Source organism: Anolis sagrei, chromosome 1 (assembly GCF_037176765.1).
Source record: "Anolis sagrei isolate rAnoSag1 chromosome 1, rAnoSag1.mat, whole genome shotgun sequence".
Taxonomy (NCBI): domain Eukaryota; kingdom Metazoa; phylum Chordata; class Lepidosauria; order Squamata; family Dactyloidae; genus Anolis; species Anolis sagrei.
Genome location: NC_090021.1, coordinates 24,571,635 through 24,591,230, shown reverse-complemented (window position 1 = coordinate 24,591,230; position 19,596 = coordinate 24,571,635). Strand labels below are relative to the sequence as shown.

The 19,596-nt window shown below is 42.6% G+C and overlaps 1 protein-coding gene across 3 annotated transcripts in view; it reads right to left on the bottom strand.

Moving 5' to 3' along the window:
• Nucleotides 1–277: 277 nt before the first annotated feature.
• Nucleotides 278–19,596, bottom strand: part of PPP2R5D (protein phosphatase 2 regulatory subunit B'delta) — an 85,217-nt gene continuing 65,898 nt past the window's right edge. For 2 of the 3 annotated variants that reach the window (XM_060754461.2, XM_060754460.2), the window contains exons 13-16: nucleotides 17,396–17,497; nucleotides 14,312–14,384; nucleotides 9,580–9,696; nucleotides 278–6,973 (exon numbers count right to left, since the gene is read on the bottom strand). In XM_060754461.2, the coding sequence (XP_060610444.2) occupies nucleotides 6,836–6,973; nucleotides 9,580–9,696; nucleotides 14,312–14,384; nucleotides 17,396–17,497 (430 nt within the window). In that variant the 3' untranslated portion in view covers nucleotides 278–6,835. The remainder of the gene's footprint in view (nucleotides 6,974–9,579; nucleotides 9,697–14,311; nucleotides 14,385–17,395; nucleotides 17,498–19,596) is intronic. The other variant, XM_060754462.2, reaches the window with a different exon arrangement.

Below are 19,596 nucleotides of genomic sequence, written 5' to 3'. Positions count from 1 at the left end.
TAATACTTGTGTCCAGGGAGTTTTGCTTGTTCCTCTCTTAAGAGGAGATATGTAAAAAGTGGAAGAGGCAGCTCCAACCTTCTCCATGTAAAACAAAGGGAAGGTAAAAGCAGAAACTGGGATAAATACAAAGGGGAATTTTGCACAGAGCTGGATTAAGATAGTGGCTGGACACTGTATGCTTTAGGTGCTAATTTTGGCTGCAGATGTTACTCCTTTCCCCCAGTTTCTTCCACAGCCCCTCCCACCCATTTGATACATAGGACACCAGAATAAATTGGCAGCAAACTAAACTTTAATGTTAGGTAGCAAACACAAATTCCCTGACCCCAAAACAAAGATTAGACAGGCTATATTTACATCTAAGCTGTACAGCACATGATGCTCAATTACAGCCCTGCTCCACCCCATGCAAAACTGTAACTGGCAGAGAAGTGCTGCATTGTATATGTGTGGAAATGGAAAGGGATTTCCTACAGTCCTTCTTGTTTGCAGAGCCCAGCCTTGGGTGGGAAGGGGAAGAAAGACAGAACAAATTGCACTTCAGAAGAGAGGAACTCCAAATTCATTTTCCCTTCCTGCAGATAAACTACACTTGAAGATCAGGGGCTGAATACAGATGGCTTAGTGAGTCCTGCTGCCAGTCTTGTTCTACAATCACTGAACTGATAGGCATATGTTGAACATCAAGCGTATTTTCCCCGTATGGGGTTTTTTTTTTCCACTTCCCACTTTTTGTTTCACCTCTTACATAGTAATAGTGTTAGCAGGCCTTATAAGAACCTCAGTGGTCTAAGAAGCTATTAGGCAGACAGCACACCTTTGAGAACAAATACTGCAAATGTTCGACAGCAGACAGTGGAGGCTTAGCATCATCTTGTATACGAATCCTCTCAATTCTCTTAAGTGGTCGTTAGTACACAGATAAAATGGCACCGCCCATGCACAAACCAAGCTTTGTAGGTGTACAGAAATCATGATGGAAAACCCACAGAAACAGCCCAGAAAGGACTGAGCGTGCCCAGTGACCTCAAAATGATCATCTGTGGTGGTGGCAGAAAACTGAGTGGGAAGGAGAACAGAGTGCTATATTCCAGAGAGGAGACATTGGACGGCAATTGTGAACTTGTAGTAAAGGTCCATTCTAACCAAGTAGGAGTCATCCAAAAAAGGGCTCATTCTAATCACAGCACTAGGAGAGGAAAGGAATCATACGTTCTTTTGGAAGTCTTTCCTCTTGATCCTTAGCTCTTCTTCAGTTTAGTCCCAAGCCAAGAAAAGGGAAGAAAGAAGATCGCACGAGATAGGAAAATTTTTACAGGTTGGTTTAGATGTCTCCTCCTTGGCTAGAATGAACCTGCACAGTAAATTCTCAATATGCCGTTCTCAGCCAACAGGAAATATGCCATCCAAGAAAGGAAACTACTCTAGCCAAAATGGATCCTGGGAAGGATGAGGGCAAGTAAAATAAATCAATCTGAGAGAACCTGTTGGAACACTTGTCTCCCAAAGAAGGTCCTAGCAGAGATGAATTTGTCTAATAAATAGTGCTTTGTAAAGGTAAGAGTTGCCCAAGTTGCAGCCCTGCAAATCTTTTTCAAAGGGGTTTTAGTTGGGAATGTAGCTGAGGTGACCACTAACCACATACTATGGAGGTTTAAGCTTTAAAAAATGCAAGCCTTAATCCTTTCAACTTGTGCAGGTGGAGAAACTTTCTTGGCCTGGAAGGTGAGTAAAAAAAAAGTGACACGCCTAGTCCATCTAATATATATCTCCAGGGCCCTACTAACATCCAGTATGTGCCATTGCTTCTGTAGCAGGCTAACTGGTGGAGGATAGAAGGATGGGCTGCAGGTGGTGAAAAGAGGATTTTATCTTCGGTATGAATCCTGGATCGAGCCAGAAGGATACTTTTTTCGTGTCAGGAGCGACTTGAGAAACTGCAAGAGGGATACTGAGCGAGGATCACATTTACCATGGGACCCACTGAGAGAGCTGTTAGTTCTGAGACCCTCCTGGCTGATGTGATTACCATAAAGAGAAGCACCTAGATGGACAGGAACAAAACAATCTTTATGGGCTCAAGTAGGGATCTAGGCTTTTAATACCTTGTGGAAATCTCAAGATGTGAAGCAGTGAGCTACTAGAGGACTAAAAAGCAAAGGTCCTTTTCAAAAACCCTTTACATCAGTGGTTCTCAACCTGTAGGTCCCCAGGTGTTTTGGCTTACAACTATCAGAAATCCCAGCCAGTTTACCAGCGGTTAGGATTTCTGGGTGTTGAAGGCCAAAACATCAAGGGACCCACAGGTTGAGAACCACTGTTTTACATGAAGCTGTGATGAGAAACCGGTTGATTCATTGATAAAATGGAGGGTACAGCTGCAGTTAATTGCCAGAAGGCAGGCCTGCACAACCTGAAACCTTCCAGGTGCTTGACTTCAGCTCTCAGAATTCCTGATTATTGAACAAGTTGTCCAAGGCTTCTGGGAGTTGGAGTTCCAAACACTTGGAGCGCTGCAGGTTGTGCAGGCCTGCCATAAGGTGATAAATTTGAGATCTATGTTGAGGCCTGCTTGGAAGAAATCAAGGAACTCTTTCATCCTAGCTGTAAAAGGAGGAATGGACTTCCTCCAAGTCTATCTGGAAAAGCTTTTCTGGTGGTCTCATATATCCTTAAAGTACAATGCTACCTGAGAGCTAAGTGTACTAACCACTCTCTCTGAATAGTCTGCTTTCAGATGAGAAAGGTTCCGTTGCCAGATGGCTAGTTGTAGGCAGTCCGTGTTTACAATGGATCCTGACTGAGAAGGCTATGCAGAGCCAGAAGTCGAAAGGATTCATAGATGGGGAAACCAAGACATATGGGTCTAATATAGAGTCACCATGATAAGACAATGGCCACTTGGGCCTTGTACCTTTAATTTCAATCTTAGCCTTTAATTTCTCCATTTTCCTGCCTAACCTTCTGCTCTGAGAGAGTAGAGTCCAGTGAAATACCTGGGGAGTTTGTAGTTTCTGTCTAATGCAAAGGCGTCAAACTGCAGGTAACTATTCTTGAATGTAATGAAATACTGTCATGCCCAGGTTCCACTCCCCCAGGTCTGAGGTGTGGTGGCTTAGGTAATTGACTTCCGTGTTTAGAGTGCCCTGAATATGTTGTGCTGTAAAGGACAGAAAAAGTGTAAAAGGAGAAGAGATGAATCCCTCTCTCTTTTGTCAGTTAATGTTCTTCTGCCTCACTATTTGTGCAAACAAGTGTTCCTCTTGAGGGTTTGTTAGAAGTAAAGAAAAACCAGTCTGATGGCATAAAGCTGTTGCCAACTCTTGATTTGGCTTCTTACCTGCTTGGATCCAAACCTCCTGAACTCTGAAATGGACTCACAAATCCAGGGAGTTGGCGTATGTGAGAACTCCCCTTGGAGGGACTTGTTGGGGGATCTCTTAACAAGAGTTTTGGCACTCCACTAGAAGAGGAATCCATAAATTTCCCTGATGAACTTTGATGTGGTGACTTTCCATTATGAATGTCCGAAAGGGTTAAAGGAGCCACTGCAGTAGAGGGAGTGAAATCTTGCCCAAGTGGACAGTTGAATATAGGAGATCATCAGGCCCAGAAAACATGTCTACCTCTTCTTTAAAAAAGAGCTTCCTCCCTTATTTTCTTCTAATCTCTCTGCAGGGGAAGTAATGCACTCTTTTTGTGTGTGTGGACAAGCTTCTGGGTTGAAAGAAGATTACTCTTGTTTCTACTGACCATGAAGCTGTAGTCCCGGAGAGCCATCATGGTAGTCATGGGGATTTTTTGGCACTCTGAAAATGTGTGTGATTTCAGGAGGCTAACATCCAGGTAGGTGAAGATATAAATGCCCTGCAGCCCTACTCTGTTTCCATGTGGAAACTGGGGGGACAGAAGCATGTGCGGTAGATGTCAGGAAGAGATCTCTGAGCCTCTTAGATGTAAAGAAGACTTGGGGAAGATAGCTGGCTCACCTTTTTAAGCTCATTAGCAACCATGGAACGCAACTGTTTCAGTGAAAAATCCTGGTTTTAAAATGGCATAGCAACAGAAAAAAAAACATGGCAAAGTCTTGATTGGTCTGCTCAAAATGGCAATCCTCTGCTTGGGCCTCAAGTGGCCACCTCCATGAGTATGTATGCAATGTTTTATGTATGTATGAGTATGTATGCGAATGCAATTTTTGAGGTGACTCATCTGGGTCACCTGCTTAGATTGTCCACTCTCCGAAGTGTCTCTATCAGCAATCTGCTCAGAAAAATCAGGGGGCTCAGTTAATTAAAGAAGTGCCCCCACATCACAGACCAGCTTAGTATGTCGAATAGATGGTGCCTTGGGCCCTCCAGGACCTTTATTTTAATATTAGTCTTCCTTTATCCCTTCACTCCCCCCCCCCCCCCCAAAAAAAAAAAGACTACAGAAGAAGTCAGAAAACTACGACGAGGGGAATATGGCAAAAAAGCTGCCCCCCTCCCCTCAATGCAAGCAGAAAAGACAAGGGAAGCAGAAGAAGAAAAACAGCAAAGGTAAGGAATTTAAGCAAAAGAAAAGTGGGGAAGCCAGTGTACAGTTTTCCTGAATGAGGCACGGAAAAAGAACTGAGGAGGAGCTAGGGATCCAAGAGGAAATACTTCCCAAACTCATGTGATCCCTTGCCTCACCTAGGCAGCAACTGAAAATAACTCTTTCTTGGATGGCTCTTTCTTTGCTGGCTGAGAATAGGAATGTTCCATGAGTATCTCTAGCAGCAAACATTAATATTCAATTATCAGCTATATCTCACGGCATAAAGTGAGTGGTTCCATTCCAATTCAAACTGTTCTGCAGCTCAAAGCAAGCAACACTGTGTTTTTGCTATAGCAGTGTGAAAAACTGGGGAATTACCACCTGTCTGGTGTTAAACTCTTCACTTTTCAAAGGTTAAGAATGCACAGGTACAACAAGGAGAGGTACGTCTAAGAAATTAGATTTCAGGGTTCTCAGAATAAAATTACTTAAAACAGAGAAGAAGTAAGAAAGCACAACTGGGTTAACAGTCGGTAGGTAGACAAGGCAATACGCCATCTAAAGATTTAAACAGGAAAGAATAACAATGTTGGGTAGAGCATAAAGAGACATATTGTACTTTCTTTGATTTCAATGGAATTTACTTTGAAGTCGTTCTTGCAGATTAGCAGCCAAGGACAAAAAATGAGACTCCGACAAATAAAATTTTATGTCAGGATTAGTCTAATGAAATTTGTCAAGTCTCATTTCTAAAGATATGAATGGAAAGTTTACACCAGGGGTACGCAGAATGCCATTTTCTGGATATTGTTAGACTGGAATTTTCAGCATTCCTCACCACTGGCTATCGTGGTTCGGACGACTGTGAATTGCATTCCAACAACATATGGGCTGTACTTTTCACGCTCCTGGTCCACAGGCAAGAAGTGGGTGAAGAATCAGCTAGAGTAAGTATCTTTCCCTTTTATGAGGTTCCAAGTCCAGAAATTTAGTTAGCAGCCTGTGAACAATGGCAGGACATTAAGCAAAGCCAAGTATTATTATCTGTAGGAGAGCAGTAGCTTAGGGAAAGCAGCAGAAGCCTCTAAATTTATATATCCCCTAAAAGAAGGTCAGCAACTTCTCCTTCTTGGGCTAGAAAAGCTGAAATGAACACAAGCACAATGAGGTCTAATCCATACCAAACATTACATACTCAGTAAATGGAAACTGACATTTCCTTAATTGTGCATCTATTTCTGTTGTTTCCAAAATGCTGAATATTTAAAGCTGTTTGTGAAAGTGTTCAATAAGCTTTCTTGTTAGCAAGTCATTTATTTATGGTTCTCTGGAACTTAAAGAGCCAAGAGTTGGATGGGAGTTGGTCTTCATTATGGCAATCTGCTTCAGATTCACTCTGGCTTTAGTTCTGAGTCAGACAGGAAACCAAAGAGTAAGTGAACTTGTCATGCGGCGGTTATGCTACCAGGGCATCGCAACCAATTGCTAGCCATCTGTGAGGATGAAAACTAATGCAGAGCTGAAAGTAGTGGTACTAGATGGCTGCAACTGCCTCACAATTCCTGGGATGGAAAAAGTGCAAATACAGTTACCCTTATTGATATAAACCAAACCAACCAAAAGTCTGTATTACCAATTAGCCATTTATTTGGCCAGAGGGGGACAGGAAGAACATACATTATTTTCAAATCTAGCCTAGCATGTCTTGATCCCTAGAAAATCACCTGTATTTACCTGCACAACCAACGTCACATATAGCTCTTGTATTATCGTGTGAAGATGGATGGTAATGGGAGTTCAAAGCCAGTGTTAGGAAGCTATAGTGAATCATTATTGTAGTGCAGGGGTAGGTGGTCCTCCAGATGTTGTTGGACTACAGTGCCCATCAGCTCCAACTAGTATAGCCAACAGCAAGAGAAGATGGGAGCCGTAACTGAATGGTATCTGGAAGACCACTTGTGGAGCCCACTCCTGTAGTAGTGTGTGGCTGATAAATGCCTGAACTCTCACTGCTTTGGTCCTGGGATTGGAGTCAAATCAATGACGACAGGAACTGGGATGCCTCCTGTGTGGAATGCTACTCTTACGGATTGGCTAGGCTCCTTTCGCACGTGCACACAAACACAACCTTAAGAGGATAAAGCAGGAGGAAGTGACAGTGTGGTGGGATATGAGGTACAATGTAAAATCAAATCTAACCTGAAAGAATGAGAATGGAGTGGAGGACAGGCACAGCTCACCATGTTCATTCCCTAGTTATACATTAGAACAAAGTGCGTTTCTGTGTACCCTCCGGGGTCTCCCTAGCCCGTCAGAGTGCTTCTTGGCTTGAGGTGAGGAATTCTTCTGCTCTCTTGTGCGCTTCCAGGGCCTTTATGGTGTAGACATCCTGAGGAAGCTCCGATTTCCGACGCAGCAGCACTTTCTCCTTCTTCATGTCTTTCAGCATCTAAACACAAATCCAAAAGTAATTAAGAAGCAAATTCCAGAGTGTACTCTTCTCTCCCACTCACTTCCTCACACTGTCTTTGGGCTGCTCATTTTAGATTGTTTACAGGAGGCTGATGTCAAAGTTAATATTAACCACAGTCAGCTCCAGCATTTGTGGGTCTCTTGTTGCCTTGTTGCTCACTCTTTCCACCCAAACTCCACCCTGGGATAATGACAGGAGAGGTTTGCAATGTTGGAAATGAGTATGTCCAGCAAAAAGCTACCCACTTTGCCTAAATCCAACTCCTAAGAGTCTTTCCAGTATGGCCATGGATTAGAAATAATGGGAGTTGCAATCTAACAGTATCAACAAGGTCTAAGTTATGTACTAGCAACCTAAAAGTATACTGTTTTCTTAGAAGGGCTCAGCTATCAAGAAATACCATCTTTGCATGGTGTCAAATTCCCAGAGATCACAACACAAGACTATGGCCGTGCCACAACTGCAAACTGAGGTAACAAAATGGGAACAAAGCTGACAATCTGAGCAAGCCAGCCAAGCTAGAAACATACACATCAACAAACACATGCATCAAATTATAATGAGCGTAGGAACACAGCCTAGAAACCACTCATTCATACAAATGGGGAACAATGAGGCTGAGCAGTAAGCATGAAGGCCTGTGTGTAGATTATGGTGGAGAAATCTTGAGTACAATTTCAACTATAAGTTGTATTTTACTGATTAGTCCTCTTTGAGAAACCCCTTCATCACCATCTTTCTTTTATACACCTACACACATAAAAGAAATGAAGCCCTATGTGAGTTCTGCATCATCAGACTCCATTCAGCTCCAACACCATATGCCAATCTTTCTATTTTCCTGGATGTTTCGCTTTGTGGAAATCTAGAGGTCTCAGTTAGAAGCATGCTGGGCTAGCAAAGGAGAGGTGGGGATTTAGAGTGTTTGGAGGAGGAATGCACAACTTGGAAAATTCACAACTTTGCACTACAGCTCCCCAGAATTCCAAGCCAGCAGGACTACTGGACATGCTGGGTGGGTGATGCAGGACATTGCAGTCTACAGCAACTGGCCATGCTGTCTGAGTGATATAGGACCCTGGGGTTAGGAACTTACATGCAGATGAAGGGGAGGAGAGGTAGCATACAAAGTGCTGGGTGAACAAGGCAGATGTGGCAATGGAGAAGGAGATGTACAAGAGGTGAACAATAACTGGGATCAGAGCAAGCACAGCAGGAGCACAAGTGAGCAGTAGCACTTGCCAGTAGCTCCCCTGTAGCAGTGGGGACCCAATCTTTGCTGACCCAGATAATAGGTCCAAATATATCCAAGGCAGACCTGCAGTGCACACACAGAACAACTGGGGCAAGCATCACTGGAGGACCATATTCTTACTGAAATACTGAACGTAAGAAGGGATAACCACAAATTGCCTGAGTGATTTAATAATGTTCCTGACTTCATTATGCCCTTCTGATTTTGCCCACTGATGCAAAAAAAAATCATTTTGTTCCAAGCAGAGCTTGGAAAATTCACTTTTGGGGGCTTAATCCTGCAGAACCTCCCAGCCAGTTGTGAATTTCAGTGGTTTTTGTGCACTACCAGTTCTCCAAGAATATAGGTGCATGGTGAACAGTGTTTTGAGGAAATTGGCAGATTATGTACTGAGAAACACTGGGTTGATTCGCAAAATGGCAGCAGTTTTATGGGTGGATTGCCAGACATAAACACTACACGATGCTTTGTGAACCGGCATCATAAAAGAATGCGTTATGATAAACATTGGATGAGCCTTGCTGGATCAATCTGCAATTCCAGCAACCTACCCACAACATGAGTTGCCTATGTGAAGCCCAAAAGCAAGATATGAAGACTAACATACTCTTTGGTGATATATATAGGCATAATCCACAATTATATTTCTTGGGACTGTTGCGAAAGGAGATATTCTATACCTCCTTTGCACGATTGCAATCATGGGGCCTGCTCCATCCCTTTAGTCAGTGAATGGCTCTTCGGATTCACGAGGCTATTCCTCCCTCTTCCCTCAATGCACACATGGAGAGGAATCAGGAAGAGAGAGCAGTCTCCATCCACTCCTCAACAGCAGCATTAGTATGCTGGTGGAGACACTGCTTTCCCTCCAAAGTACTTATTGGATCTCGCAACAGCACCTTCCCACCTGTGTTCTTCAGCAATTAACGAACAGATGCATACCTTCTCCTGTAGTGTGCAAAAGGTCCCCATTTGGAACCCACATATACCTTTCTACAGCACCAAGCCAATCAGGTGATAGGGATCCGTTAAGAGACATTACTTCCAAACAATCCTATTTCCCTTCCTAACTGACCTCCAGCCTACCTCCAAAACTAATTAACAAAGTCTCTACAAGAGTGAGCATACTTGCTTGCTCAAGAGGAAATCCAGTGGAAATCAAGAACCGCACGCTGCAACAGGTCTGGGGACCATGTGATCGTCCAGGTGAAGCTGGACTGCAATCCGCATTATCACTTATCATTTGCTACACTTGGGAGGGCCACATGTTCCTCACTCCTGTGCTATCAGAGGGTCTTGTTCCATTGGGGATATACAGATAAGTCACCTGCACAGCCTCTGTTTCCATCGTTTTCTTCAGTAGCTGTATGTCCTCTGCAGTGGGGGTCTCCGTCTCCATGCAATAAATAGGAGGCAAAGGTGGGGGTGCGCAATACATGGGGTACTGCAGGAACACAGCACACAGAAAAATGGGAATGCAAGCTCAGCAACTCAAGTACTGAAAACACCAAATGTTTAACACAAGACAACATAGGTAATTCAGTGGCCTAAATCCACCTGCAAGTCCCAACTAGAGTAGATGCATCAAATCAATGACCTAATATGAAACAGAACATTTATGTAAATCCCACTGATCCAATGTGTTTACTGTAATAGGGACTAGCAAGTGGATTTAGGGTATTTATTCATTTAATTCTGTATCCAGCTTTAAGACATCTAACAATTAAATACAGATAAAATATGGAATTATAATTAAAACATCGAAACAAGTCAATTAAGTACAGTTTAATCAAAGAGAAACAAACAGAACATACCAGTTAAGAATTATTTCACCTACTAAACGCCACTCTGCAGGGTTCAAAAAAATTGCTATTCCCAACTACAACTCTCAGAATCTCTAAACCAGCAGGATTATGCTGGTTGGGGATTCTGTGACTTCTGATCTCAAAAGTAAAGTTTCCAATCACTGCTGGGGAAAAAATGCAAAGTGTCCTGTCTAGATGAAAATATCTGCACTCACGCATGGAAGGGTAACAGTGATGGATGTAGTCTGGTCTTTTTAACAGGAGGTTTCAGTGGCTAAGAGTAGCCACTAAGAAGGCTTATCACACATGCCTCCGATGATAGATGCCTTTTTACAGGTTGTGTCTCTCTTATCCAGAAATGCAAAGATACAGAATAGGGGATGCCTGGTTCAACAGTAGTACGTGTGAAAAAGATCTCTGATTTTGGCCTGCATCAATAGGAGCATAGTGTCTAGATCCAGAGAAGTCATACTACCCCTCTATTCTGCCTTGGTCAGACCACACCTGGAATACTGTGTCCAATTCTAGACACCGCAATTGAAGGGAGATGTTGACAAGCTGAAATGTGTCCAGAGGAGGGCGACTCAAATGATCAAGGGTCTGGAGAACAAGCTCTATGCTTAAAGAGCAGGGCATATTTAGCTTGCAGAAGAGAAGGCTGAGAGAAGACATGATGAGGGCCATGGATCAAGATGTGAGGAGAAGGAAATCATGGGGAGGAGGGAGCAGGCTTGTTTTCGGATGCCCTGGAGACTTGGACGCGGAACCATGGCTTCAAAGTACAAAAAAGGAGATTCCACCTGAACATGAGGGAAGAACTTCCTGACTGTGAGAACTATTCAGCACTGGAACTCTCTGCCCCAGAGTGTGGTGCAGGCTCTTTTGAAGGCCTTTAAAACAGAGACTGCTGGGGTGCTTTGAATGCAACTTTCCTGCTTCTTGGAAGGGGGTTGGACTGGATGGCCCATGAGGTGCCTTCCAACTCCAGGATTCTATGAATTCTAATATAACAAAAAGGAAACTTTTTTTCTGCCAGCCGCCTACTTCTACCCTTGAGGCAATGGCTGTGTTGTGTTGGTTAATCTCTCAGATCCTCAGTCTCCTGCCAGACTCACATCTCATTTAGCTGCGTATAAAACATGAGGCTGGGAAGATAGATCTGAGGATATGAGAAACAAATAAGCAGGAGTTCATGGTCACCATGCTGGAGCCAAAAGTGGGCAGCTTGCAGCAAAAAAATTCAGTTTTCCAACATTTCACGAATCCTAAATCTCTCTCGAGCCTCACACTTCATACGCAACACAAGTAGTGAATGAACGAGGCACACGGCTATGCCAAAAAGCTACAATATCCCCCACCCCGAAACAGAATACTTTTGGTCCCAAGAATTAAAAACAAGGGGTCCTCAACCTGATGGCAAACAAGGCCTCAAATTATCTGTTCCTAAATCTTATAGGACTTTATACACCAAAATAAGCACATTCAATTGTGCTCTAAGTCAGTGTAACTAACAGTGAGTGGGCATGTGTGAATGTGTGTTTTGCAACAATGGAGTTCCCTATTGTCAAATGAGGCGAGGAATATAAAAAACATGTCTTCCTAATTTCTGTTTTCATATTTCGTACATTTGCCCACATGAAATGTGTGGATTGTGCTCTAATTCCCCTTCCTTGGCTGGTTTCCTTCTTTTTAAATTTGTGACTGTCACTGAAATTGCATTATGGTTAGTCCCAATGAATAATGCAACAAGCATATTTACAATGCTGGGAGGTCTAAATGACTCCAACACAGTATAAAATAAGTGTTTGAAGTCTTTTAGACGTCATAGCACTGTAAATATGCTCTGTTACATCCTTCATTGGGTCTGATAACAATACCACTGCATAACCATGAGTGGCTTTTTTTTGGGTGTCAGGAGCAACTAGAGAAACTGCAAGTTGCTTCTGTTGTGAAAGAATTGGCTGTCTGCAAGGACACTGCCCAGGGGACGCCTGGATGTTTGATGTTTTACCATCCTGTGAGAGGCTTCTCTCATGTCCACACATGGGAAACTGGAGCTGAGACAGGAGCTCATCCCGCTCCCCGGATTTGAACCGCCAACTTGTCGGTCAGCAATCCTGCCGGCACAAGGGTTTAACCCATTGCGCCACCGGGGGTGCCACCATGAATGGCTGATGTGGTATTAAATAAAAATACACATTCGATATTTTATAATTATATAGTGGTTTAGATAAAGAGGTGTCACCTATAGCAATCTGATTTTTATCGATCCCTGCAAGAGACTTTGAAAAGAAGAGAAAAGTATTTTATTAATGGTGTGCAAGACCCTAGTGAAATTAACCCTGGTAATTAGTTCAGACTTCAACTACAAGGAAGCAACTATGCAAGAGCAGTATATTAGACCTAAGAGAGAGAACTAATATCCTATCTCTTAACTTTAATTAAAGAAGGGCTCAGAAAGTTACTTTGTGGACTCCAACTTCCAGCATCTTGTAGCCAGCATGCCCATATCTAGTCTCTGGAAAAACAGATGCAATAATATTTCCCAAATTCTTTGCTTCTGAAAATGTTAGCTGAAAAGTAATGACAGAATGGGATAGAAATACTTGTTTTGATATTTGGTGATGTACTGTGCTAATATGATTTGTATCTAATGTGTGGTTTTATTATTGTAGTTGTACGGCATTGAATTTTGCCATTATCTATGTGTAAACCGCTTTGAGTCCCCCTCAGGGTGAGAAAAGCGGTATATAAATACTGTAAATAAATAAATAAATCAACACGAGGTGTATGTCTGTATACATCCCCATGGCTTAGGGATTGAGAACCTGAGGCATGCTAGATCAAAGCTCAAAACTTTATTTTGAATCATAACTCTCTCAAGTGTACTTCAGGCAGCATATCAGTCTCAGAACTGGCTGGGAATCCTGCAGGCAGCATTCCCCAAGTAACTTTTCCAAGCTCCAATTTGGAATGTCCCAGACTATCAACATTTCTCAAAAAATATGGCCAACAGTTCAATTTAACTTCTATATCTCAATTAATAAAAAAAAATCTCCCATACCAAGAGAAAGTAAGTACATACCACCAATCAAAAAAATAAACAAATTTGCTTTCTTTAAGCACAGAATATCACAGATAGGTATTTATTATTTTGAGTCTTTCCTAACTTACTTTCCTCCCATACCATACTATATAAGTCTCCTACTCCTTCCTGTGATTCTCAACCTCTGTTCTTCCATTTGCTTTAGACTTCAGTCTCTAGAAGTCCCAGCCAGTAAGGCCAATAGTCAAGGATTCTGAAAACTGAAGTCTAAAATATCTGCAGAGCTAAATATTGGTTCAAATGTTTGGAAGTTCCTCACAGATAAAGGGCTCAAGGAAAGTCCGTGTAAAGGGCATGGAAGACAATAATGAATAAGATACATATACTCCGTAACAATGACTTGTGTTCCAGTGGCTTAGTGATGTGGGGAAGAAGGGTAGTTTGATGACAAAGCATCTACATTGCATGCAAAGAGTCCCAGATTTTGTTCCTGACATCTCTATATAGGGCTTGAAAAGAACCATATCTGAAACCACTGACAACCACTGCTAGTCATGTTGGTTGAGGAACCCCCGGTAGTGCAAAGGGTTAAACCCTTGTGCCAGCAGGACTGTTGCCCAAAAGATCAACAGTTCAAATCTGGGGAGTGGGGTGAGCTCCCATCTGTCAGCTCCACATTCCCATGCGGAGACATGATAGAAGCCTCCCACAAAATGGTAAAGTATTTGCAACGTCTTTGCAAATGGCCAATTCTCTCACACCAGAAGTGACTTGCAGTTTCTCAAGTCACTCCTGACACGGAAAAAAAAACCCATTAACAAATCTTGCTGGTTGAAAGATTCTGGAAGTTGTAGCCCATTGCAATGTGATTTCCAAGCTCTGCTTTGTCAAAAACGACTGACTTAAGTTCTGTTTGTTTTTCAACATCCATCTAAGCACAACATAACTATTTTGTTTGCTTTTTTTGTCATTCTGCCTCCCAATCATGCCTATTTGTACAGGTGAGAAACTGAAAATAAGAGCAGCTGACCTAAGGCCATGCAATGATCAGAGGTTTAATCACATATGTGTTTTTATACAAATGCACACATACTGAGCTCAGCAATACCCACTGGACCAATGACAGTAACAACTTATGGTCCTGTAACCACAGCAAAAATGCAAGGACTATTCTGAAACACATTTCCTTTCACAGTAATGACCAATACCTGAGGATTTTGGCGGGCTAGCTCCTCAATCTTGTGCCACATCTCTTCTCGTTCTTTCAACCTGAATCGTCCTCTGAAAGTGAAAAGAATTTATTTTTTTCATTAAGATTTCTGAACTTCTCCTTCTCCAGTGGTCATACCAAAGGTTTGTTGGGGATGTGAGGAATAATAATACTGTTTCATTCTGAATAGATAGTGACATAATTTCACGGGGTATAGGGTTACAGCCTGTGTTGGACGGGGCTATACTCCCTCTGAAGACGCAGGTTGGCAGCTTGGGAGTTCTCCTGGACTCATTGCGGAGCCTGGAACCCCAGGTTTTGGTGGTGGCCAGGGGAGCATTCGCACAATTAAAACTTGTGCACCAGTTGCACCTGTACCTTGGGAAGTCAGACTTGGTAGTCCATGCTCTGGTTACATCCCGAATAGACTACTGCAACGCGCTCTACATGGGGCTGCCTTTGAAGACTGTTCAGAAGCTACAAATGGTCAAACAGGTGGCAGCCGGGCTGCTCACCGGAGCAGTGTACAGGGAGCATACAACCCTCCTGTTACATCAGCTCCAATGACTGCCAAATCGGTTACCGAGCACAATTCAAAGTGCTTTCTTTAACCTATAAAGCCCTAAACAGTTTTGGCCTGGCTTAGTTGTCGCAACGGATCTCTCCCTAGGAACCATCTCAGAGCTTAAGATCATCTAAGGAGGCCTTGCTCTCATTCCCACCTCCCTCACAGGCACGATTGGCCAAGATGAGACACAGGGCCTTCTCAGTGGTGGCCCCTCGGCTGTGGAATTCCCTCCACGGGGATATTAGATCAATCCCCTCCCTCCTGACCTTCTGCAAGAGGGTGAAAACATGGCTTTTGGACCAAGCCTTTAGAGAACTTGTGCAATAGATAGACTTGGAACAACATGCAAATGACCATTGGAATGCTCGTGGATTACGTGTTTAACTCTGAATGTATTGTTTTTAAATGTTTCAATTGTTTTTAACGTACTTTTGAATTCTATTTTAATATTTATTTAAGTGTACATTGTGTTTTAAGGCATTTAATCATTGCCTGTATGACAAGCCACCTTGAGTCCCCTCCGGGGTGAGAAAGGCGGGGTAGAAATGTCATAAATAAATAAATAAATAACTTGCCTCAAACAGACAAGAGTTCTTTCTCCCACTCTGGACATTCCACAGATATATAAACCCAATTTTCCTAGTTTTCACAAACCTCAAAACCTCTGAGGATGCATCCCATAAATGCAGGCGAAATGTCAGGAGAGAGTGCTTCTAGAACAGGGCCATACAGCCCGAAAAACTTACAACAACCCAGTGATTCTGGCCATGAAAGCCTTCGACAATAAATTAAATAATGTCCCCTTCGCACAGAGCACAAATCCCTCTTCTATGACCTTCCCTCTTTCACAAACTTACCTGGGCCTCAACGTTAAAGACCTCCCACTTTTGGCTTTGTAGCATTTAACAGGCTTTCTACGCAGAGCTTTGCACAACTGGGCACGTTCAGTACACTTAATCTCTTAAATCCAATGATTTTAAAGGGGACAAAATGTGCCTGACAGCATGACCCTATGCGTGTTTACTCAGAACTTTCAATTATCCCACAAAGCCTTATGTGACAATAAAATCACTTTGTCCTTAAGGTGTCACGTGGCTCTGTATTTACTCAGGTCAGTGTCATTGTTTCTTATGCCCCAGAAAGTAATATAGCTTTGCTTTCTCAGTATGGACACAGCAAGGAAGAAAGTCCGCACACAGTTGGCTGTTGTTATTGTAAAGCAGCTTTGCAATAATACAGGCATAGACAAAATGTGGCCCACAGCTGACATCCAGTCCTCCACGCTCCCACACTTTTCATTTTTAAAACACTGACCCAAAGTTTATCCAGAGGAGGGCAACTAAAATGATCAAGGGTCTGGAGAACAAGCCCTGTGAGGAGCATCACTGAGCAATGGCTTCAAACTACAGGAAAGGAGATTCCACCTGAACATTAGGAAGAACTACCTGACTGTGAGAGCTGTTCAACAGTGGAACTGTCTGCCCTGGAGTGCGGTGAAGGCTCCTTCTATGGAGGCTTTTACACAGAGGCTGGATGGCCATCTGTTGGGGGTGCTCTGAATGTGATTTTCCTGCTTCTTGGCAGGGAGTTGGACTGGCTGGCCCAAAAGGTCTTTTCCAACCCTATGATTCTATTATTCAAACCAGTCCTGTTTTCTGTCACATAATATCCATTACAAAGGTCTAAATATACTGTAGTACGTGACAGAAGGAACTAAAGAGACAATAGAATCAATGTAGTATTAATCACAGTCAATAGAGGGGGCATCTGAAGTCCATGAATATAGAAAAATAAATTTAGTAATAAGATTGATTTATAAAGTGTCAGAATTAAATGCTTTTCATAGTATTATATGAACAGTCCACAAATGTTTAAAAATCGATTGTGTGTGTATCTTCGGTTGCTGTAATTACACAAAAGCAAGATAAACAATAATTCTCTCCTGACTTTTCGCCCACATCTATGGCAGGCATCCTCAGGTTGTGAGGTCTGTTGGAAACTAGGCAAGTGAGGCAGGAAGCAGCCAGTCTTTGAAGCTGCAAAGCCATTCGATGCTGATCAAGGTGGCCAATTGCAACATTCACACTTGCCTCCAAGAGGCAAGAGTTCTTTCTCCTACCCTGGATATTCCACAGATATATAAACCACACTTGTCAGGAGAGAATGCTTCTGAAACATGGCCATGCACCCCAGAAAACTCACAGCAACCCAGTGATTCCAGCCATGAAAGCCTTTGACAACAAATATGGTCTTCTTTATCTTGCTTTTGTGTAATTAAACCTCAGCCCTGATACCAGGACCCTTGTACATGAAACAACCCTTGGATGCAATCCATGTGCACTTGGAAGATATTTTCTCTTCCATGTTAATAAGTGATATGAAATGCCAGGCTACTTGAGAGCTTTAAGGCGACTGGCATTTATTCGTTGCTTACTTCTTATTGTTATCTAGAGGAAAGGCCTTGAAGCTGAAAAAATTATCTTCTCAGCCAATTTTCCCAGCCAAACTACTTACTTCTGCTTCTCTGCCTTGTACTGCTGTGTGCAGTCGTCAAACAGCTTCTGGTTCATCTCCATGAATAGCTTCAGTGCATTGTAGATCAACCCATGGATTGTCCTACAAAAGGCAGAAGCGGCAAATAATGAATGAACAATTGAATGAGACTCCACAAAATACCGGGTAAACCTGCCCTCTCATGGAAGAAATGTAATCACCAGCAACATGAACTCTCAATACTTCACAGAGAAAAAAATAAAATTGAAGACTTAAAACAGTTTCATATGTCCCTCAAGAAAATGAGCCCCATAAAACTGTAAAATGCCTCCACACCAATGTTGCAGCGTTTGTCAGTATGAAATGCTTTCTGGTGTGAAAATTGCTTATAGTTTAAACGGTATGGTTTCAGAAATGCATGGGATATGAAAATTTGGTAGTTTCCTGTGCAGACCGGAAAAGAAGCTTGCTATGTGCTTCGTGCAGTGTGCGAAGGTGTGATCGGACATGACCGGAGACTGGAATGTATATTTTGTAAATAAAGATAAAGTGCCTCTTTCGATGCAATCTGAATTGAAGAGTCCAGTGCTTTTACATCTTCGTGACTTCAAGAAGAACTTGGAAGGTCGAAACAGCTGAGATTTAAAAAGGTGATCTATCTCAATTTTCCTGACAGCCAATTTTGTTGCTGCACCACTGAGTGTGCTGAGAGCAAAACAAACCATGGTTATCCTCCACCACAAAATATGTGGAAAGCATGTGCCTTGTTTTTCAAGCCAATCCTAACTTAAGCAGCCTCCTGAAAATGGGATTCTGTTTTAAAATATTGTGTGTATTCTTTGTGGAAATTAAAAGATCCTTTGAATTGCTTTGGGTCCAGGAAACCTGTATTAGCCTTGGTGTACTATATAAGAAAACGCCTGAGCAATAAAAACAATTACAGAAAAGTATGTCCTATATGGGCAATTCAATTCTGATACAGAAGGAGAACTCCTGTATGTCCACTGGATGACATCTTGCCCAAGAAATTGTCTGTGGTCTCCAGAAATCCTTGAGACAGTGGAGAATTCAAGATGGTATTAAAAAATGTTGGGAAGATCCAAAACCAGAAATATGAAGATGGGTCTATTTATGCCAATGGTTCTCAACCTGTGGGTCCCCAGGTGTTTTGGCCTACAACTCCCAGAAATCCCAGCCAGTTTACCAGCTGTTAGGATTTCTGGGAGTTGAAGGCCAAAACATCTGGGGACCCACAGGTTGAGAACCACTGATTTATGCCATTTTCCCTGTAAACTACAAAACTGCTTATGTAACTGATCCAATATGGTGCCACAGTCTCTGTCTTTTTTGAGGGGTCACGAAGAATACTTGAATACACTAAAGAGTCTGCTCCAAGACACATTTAACTCCACTACTCCTACCTCTACCTGTTGACTAATGGCTTCAAACCCCATTTTAGCTTTATTAGATATAATAACATTGGGGACCATTCTAACTAATGGAATTCTATTTTGCGCCCTGCTTTAATCCTCTGTAGGTCCAATGTCAAGTCTTCCCAAATTGGAAGAAATGGGTATGTCTCCTTCCCTCCAGTGAGAGTTTGGTCATTAGCTCTTGTTACATCCCAAATAGATTACTGCAACACACTCTATGTGGGGTTGCCTTTGAAGACTGTTCAGAAGCTTCAACTTACCAGATTGCTTACCGGAGCAGCATACAGGGAGCATACCACCCCTCTTTTATATGTTCCACTGGCTGCCAATTTGCTACCCAGCACAATTCAAAGCGCTGGCTTTAGCCTATAAGCCCTAAACAGTTCCAGCCTAGCTTACTTGTCCGAACGTATCTCCCTCTATGTCCCACCTTGGAGGTTAAGATCATCGGGGGAGGCCCTGATCTTGATCCCACCACCCTTGTAAACACGGCCCGTAGGGGCAAGACAAGTGCGCATGGCGGGGATGAGGGACAGGGCCTTCTCAGTGGTGGCCCCATGCCTGTGGAACTCACTCCCCAGTGAGATCAGGTCAGCGTCTTCCCTCCTTTCTTTCAGAAAGAAGGTTAAATCACTGTCCAAAGGACCAGGCATTTGGACAGCAAGCATGACAGCACTTTGGATGTTGAATCGGACTGGAATTGGCTATATGGATCAATGACAATGTTTTTAATGTATTTTTAACTTAATGTTCTATTTACTGTTTTAAACTGTTGTTTTATTTGTTTAT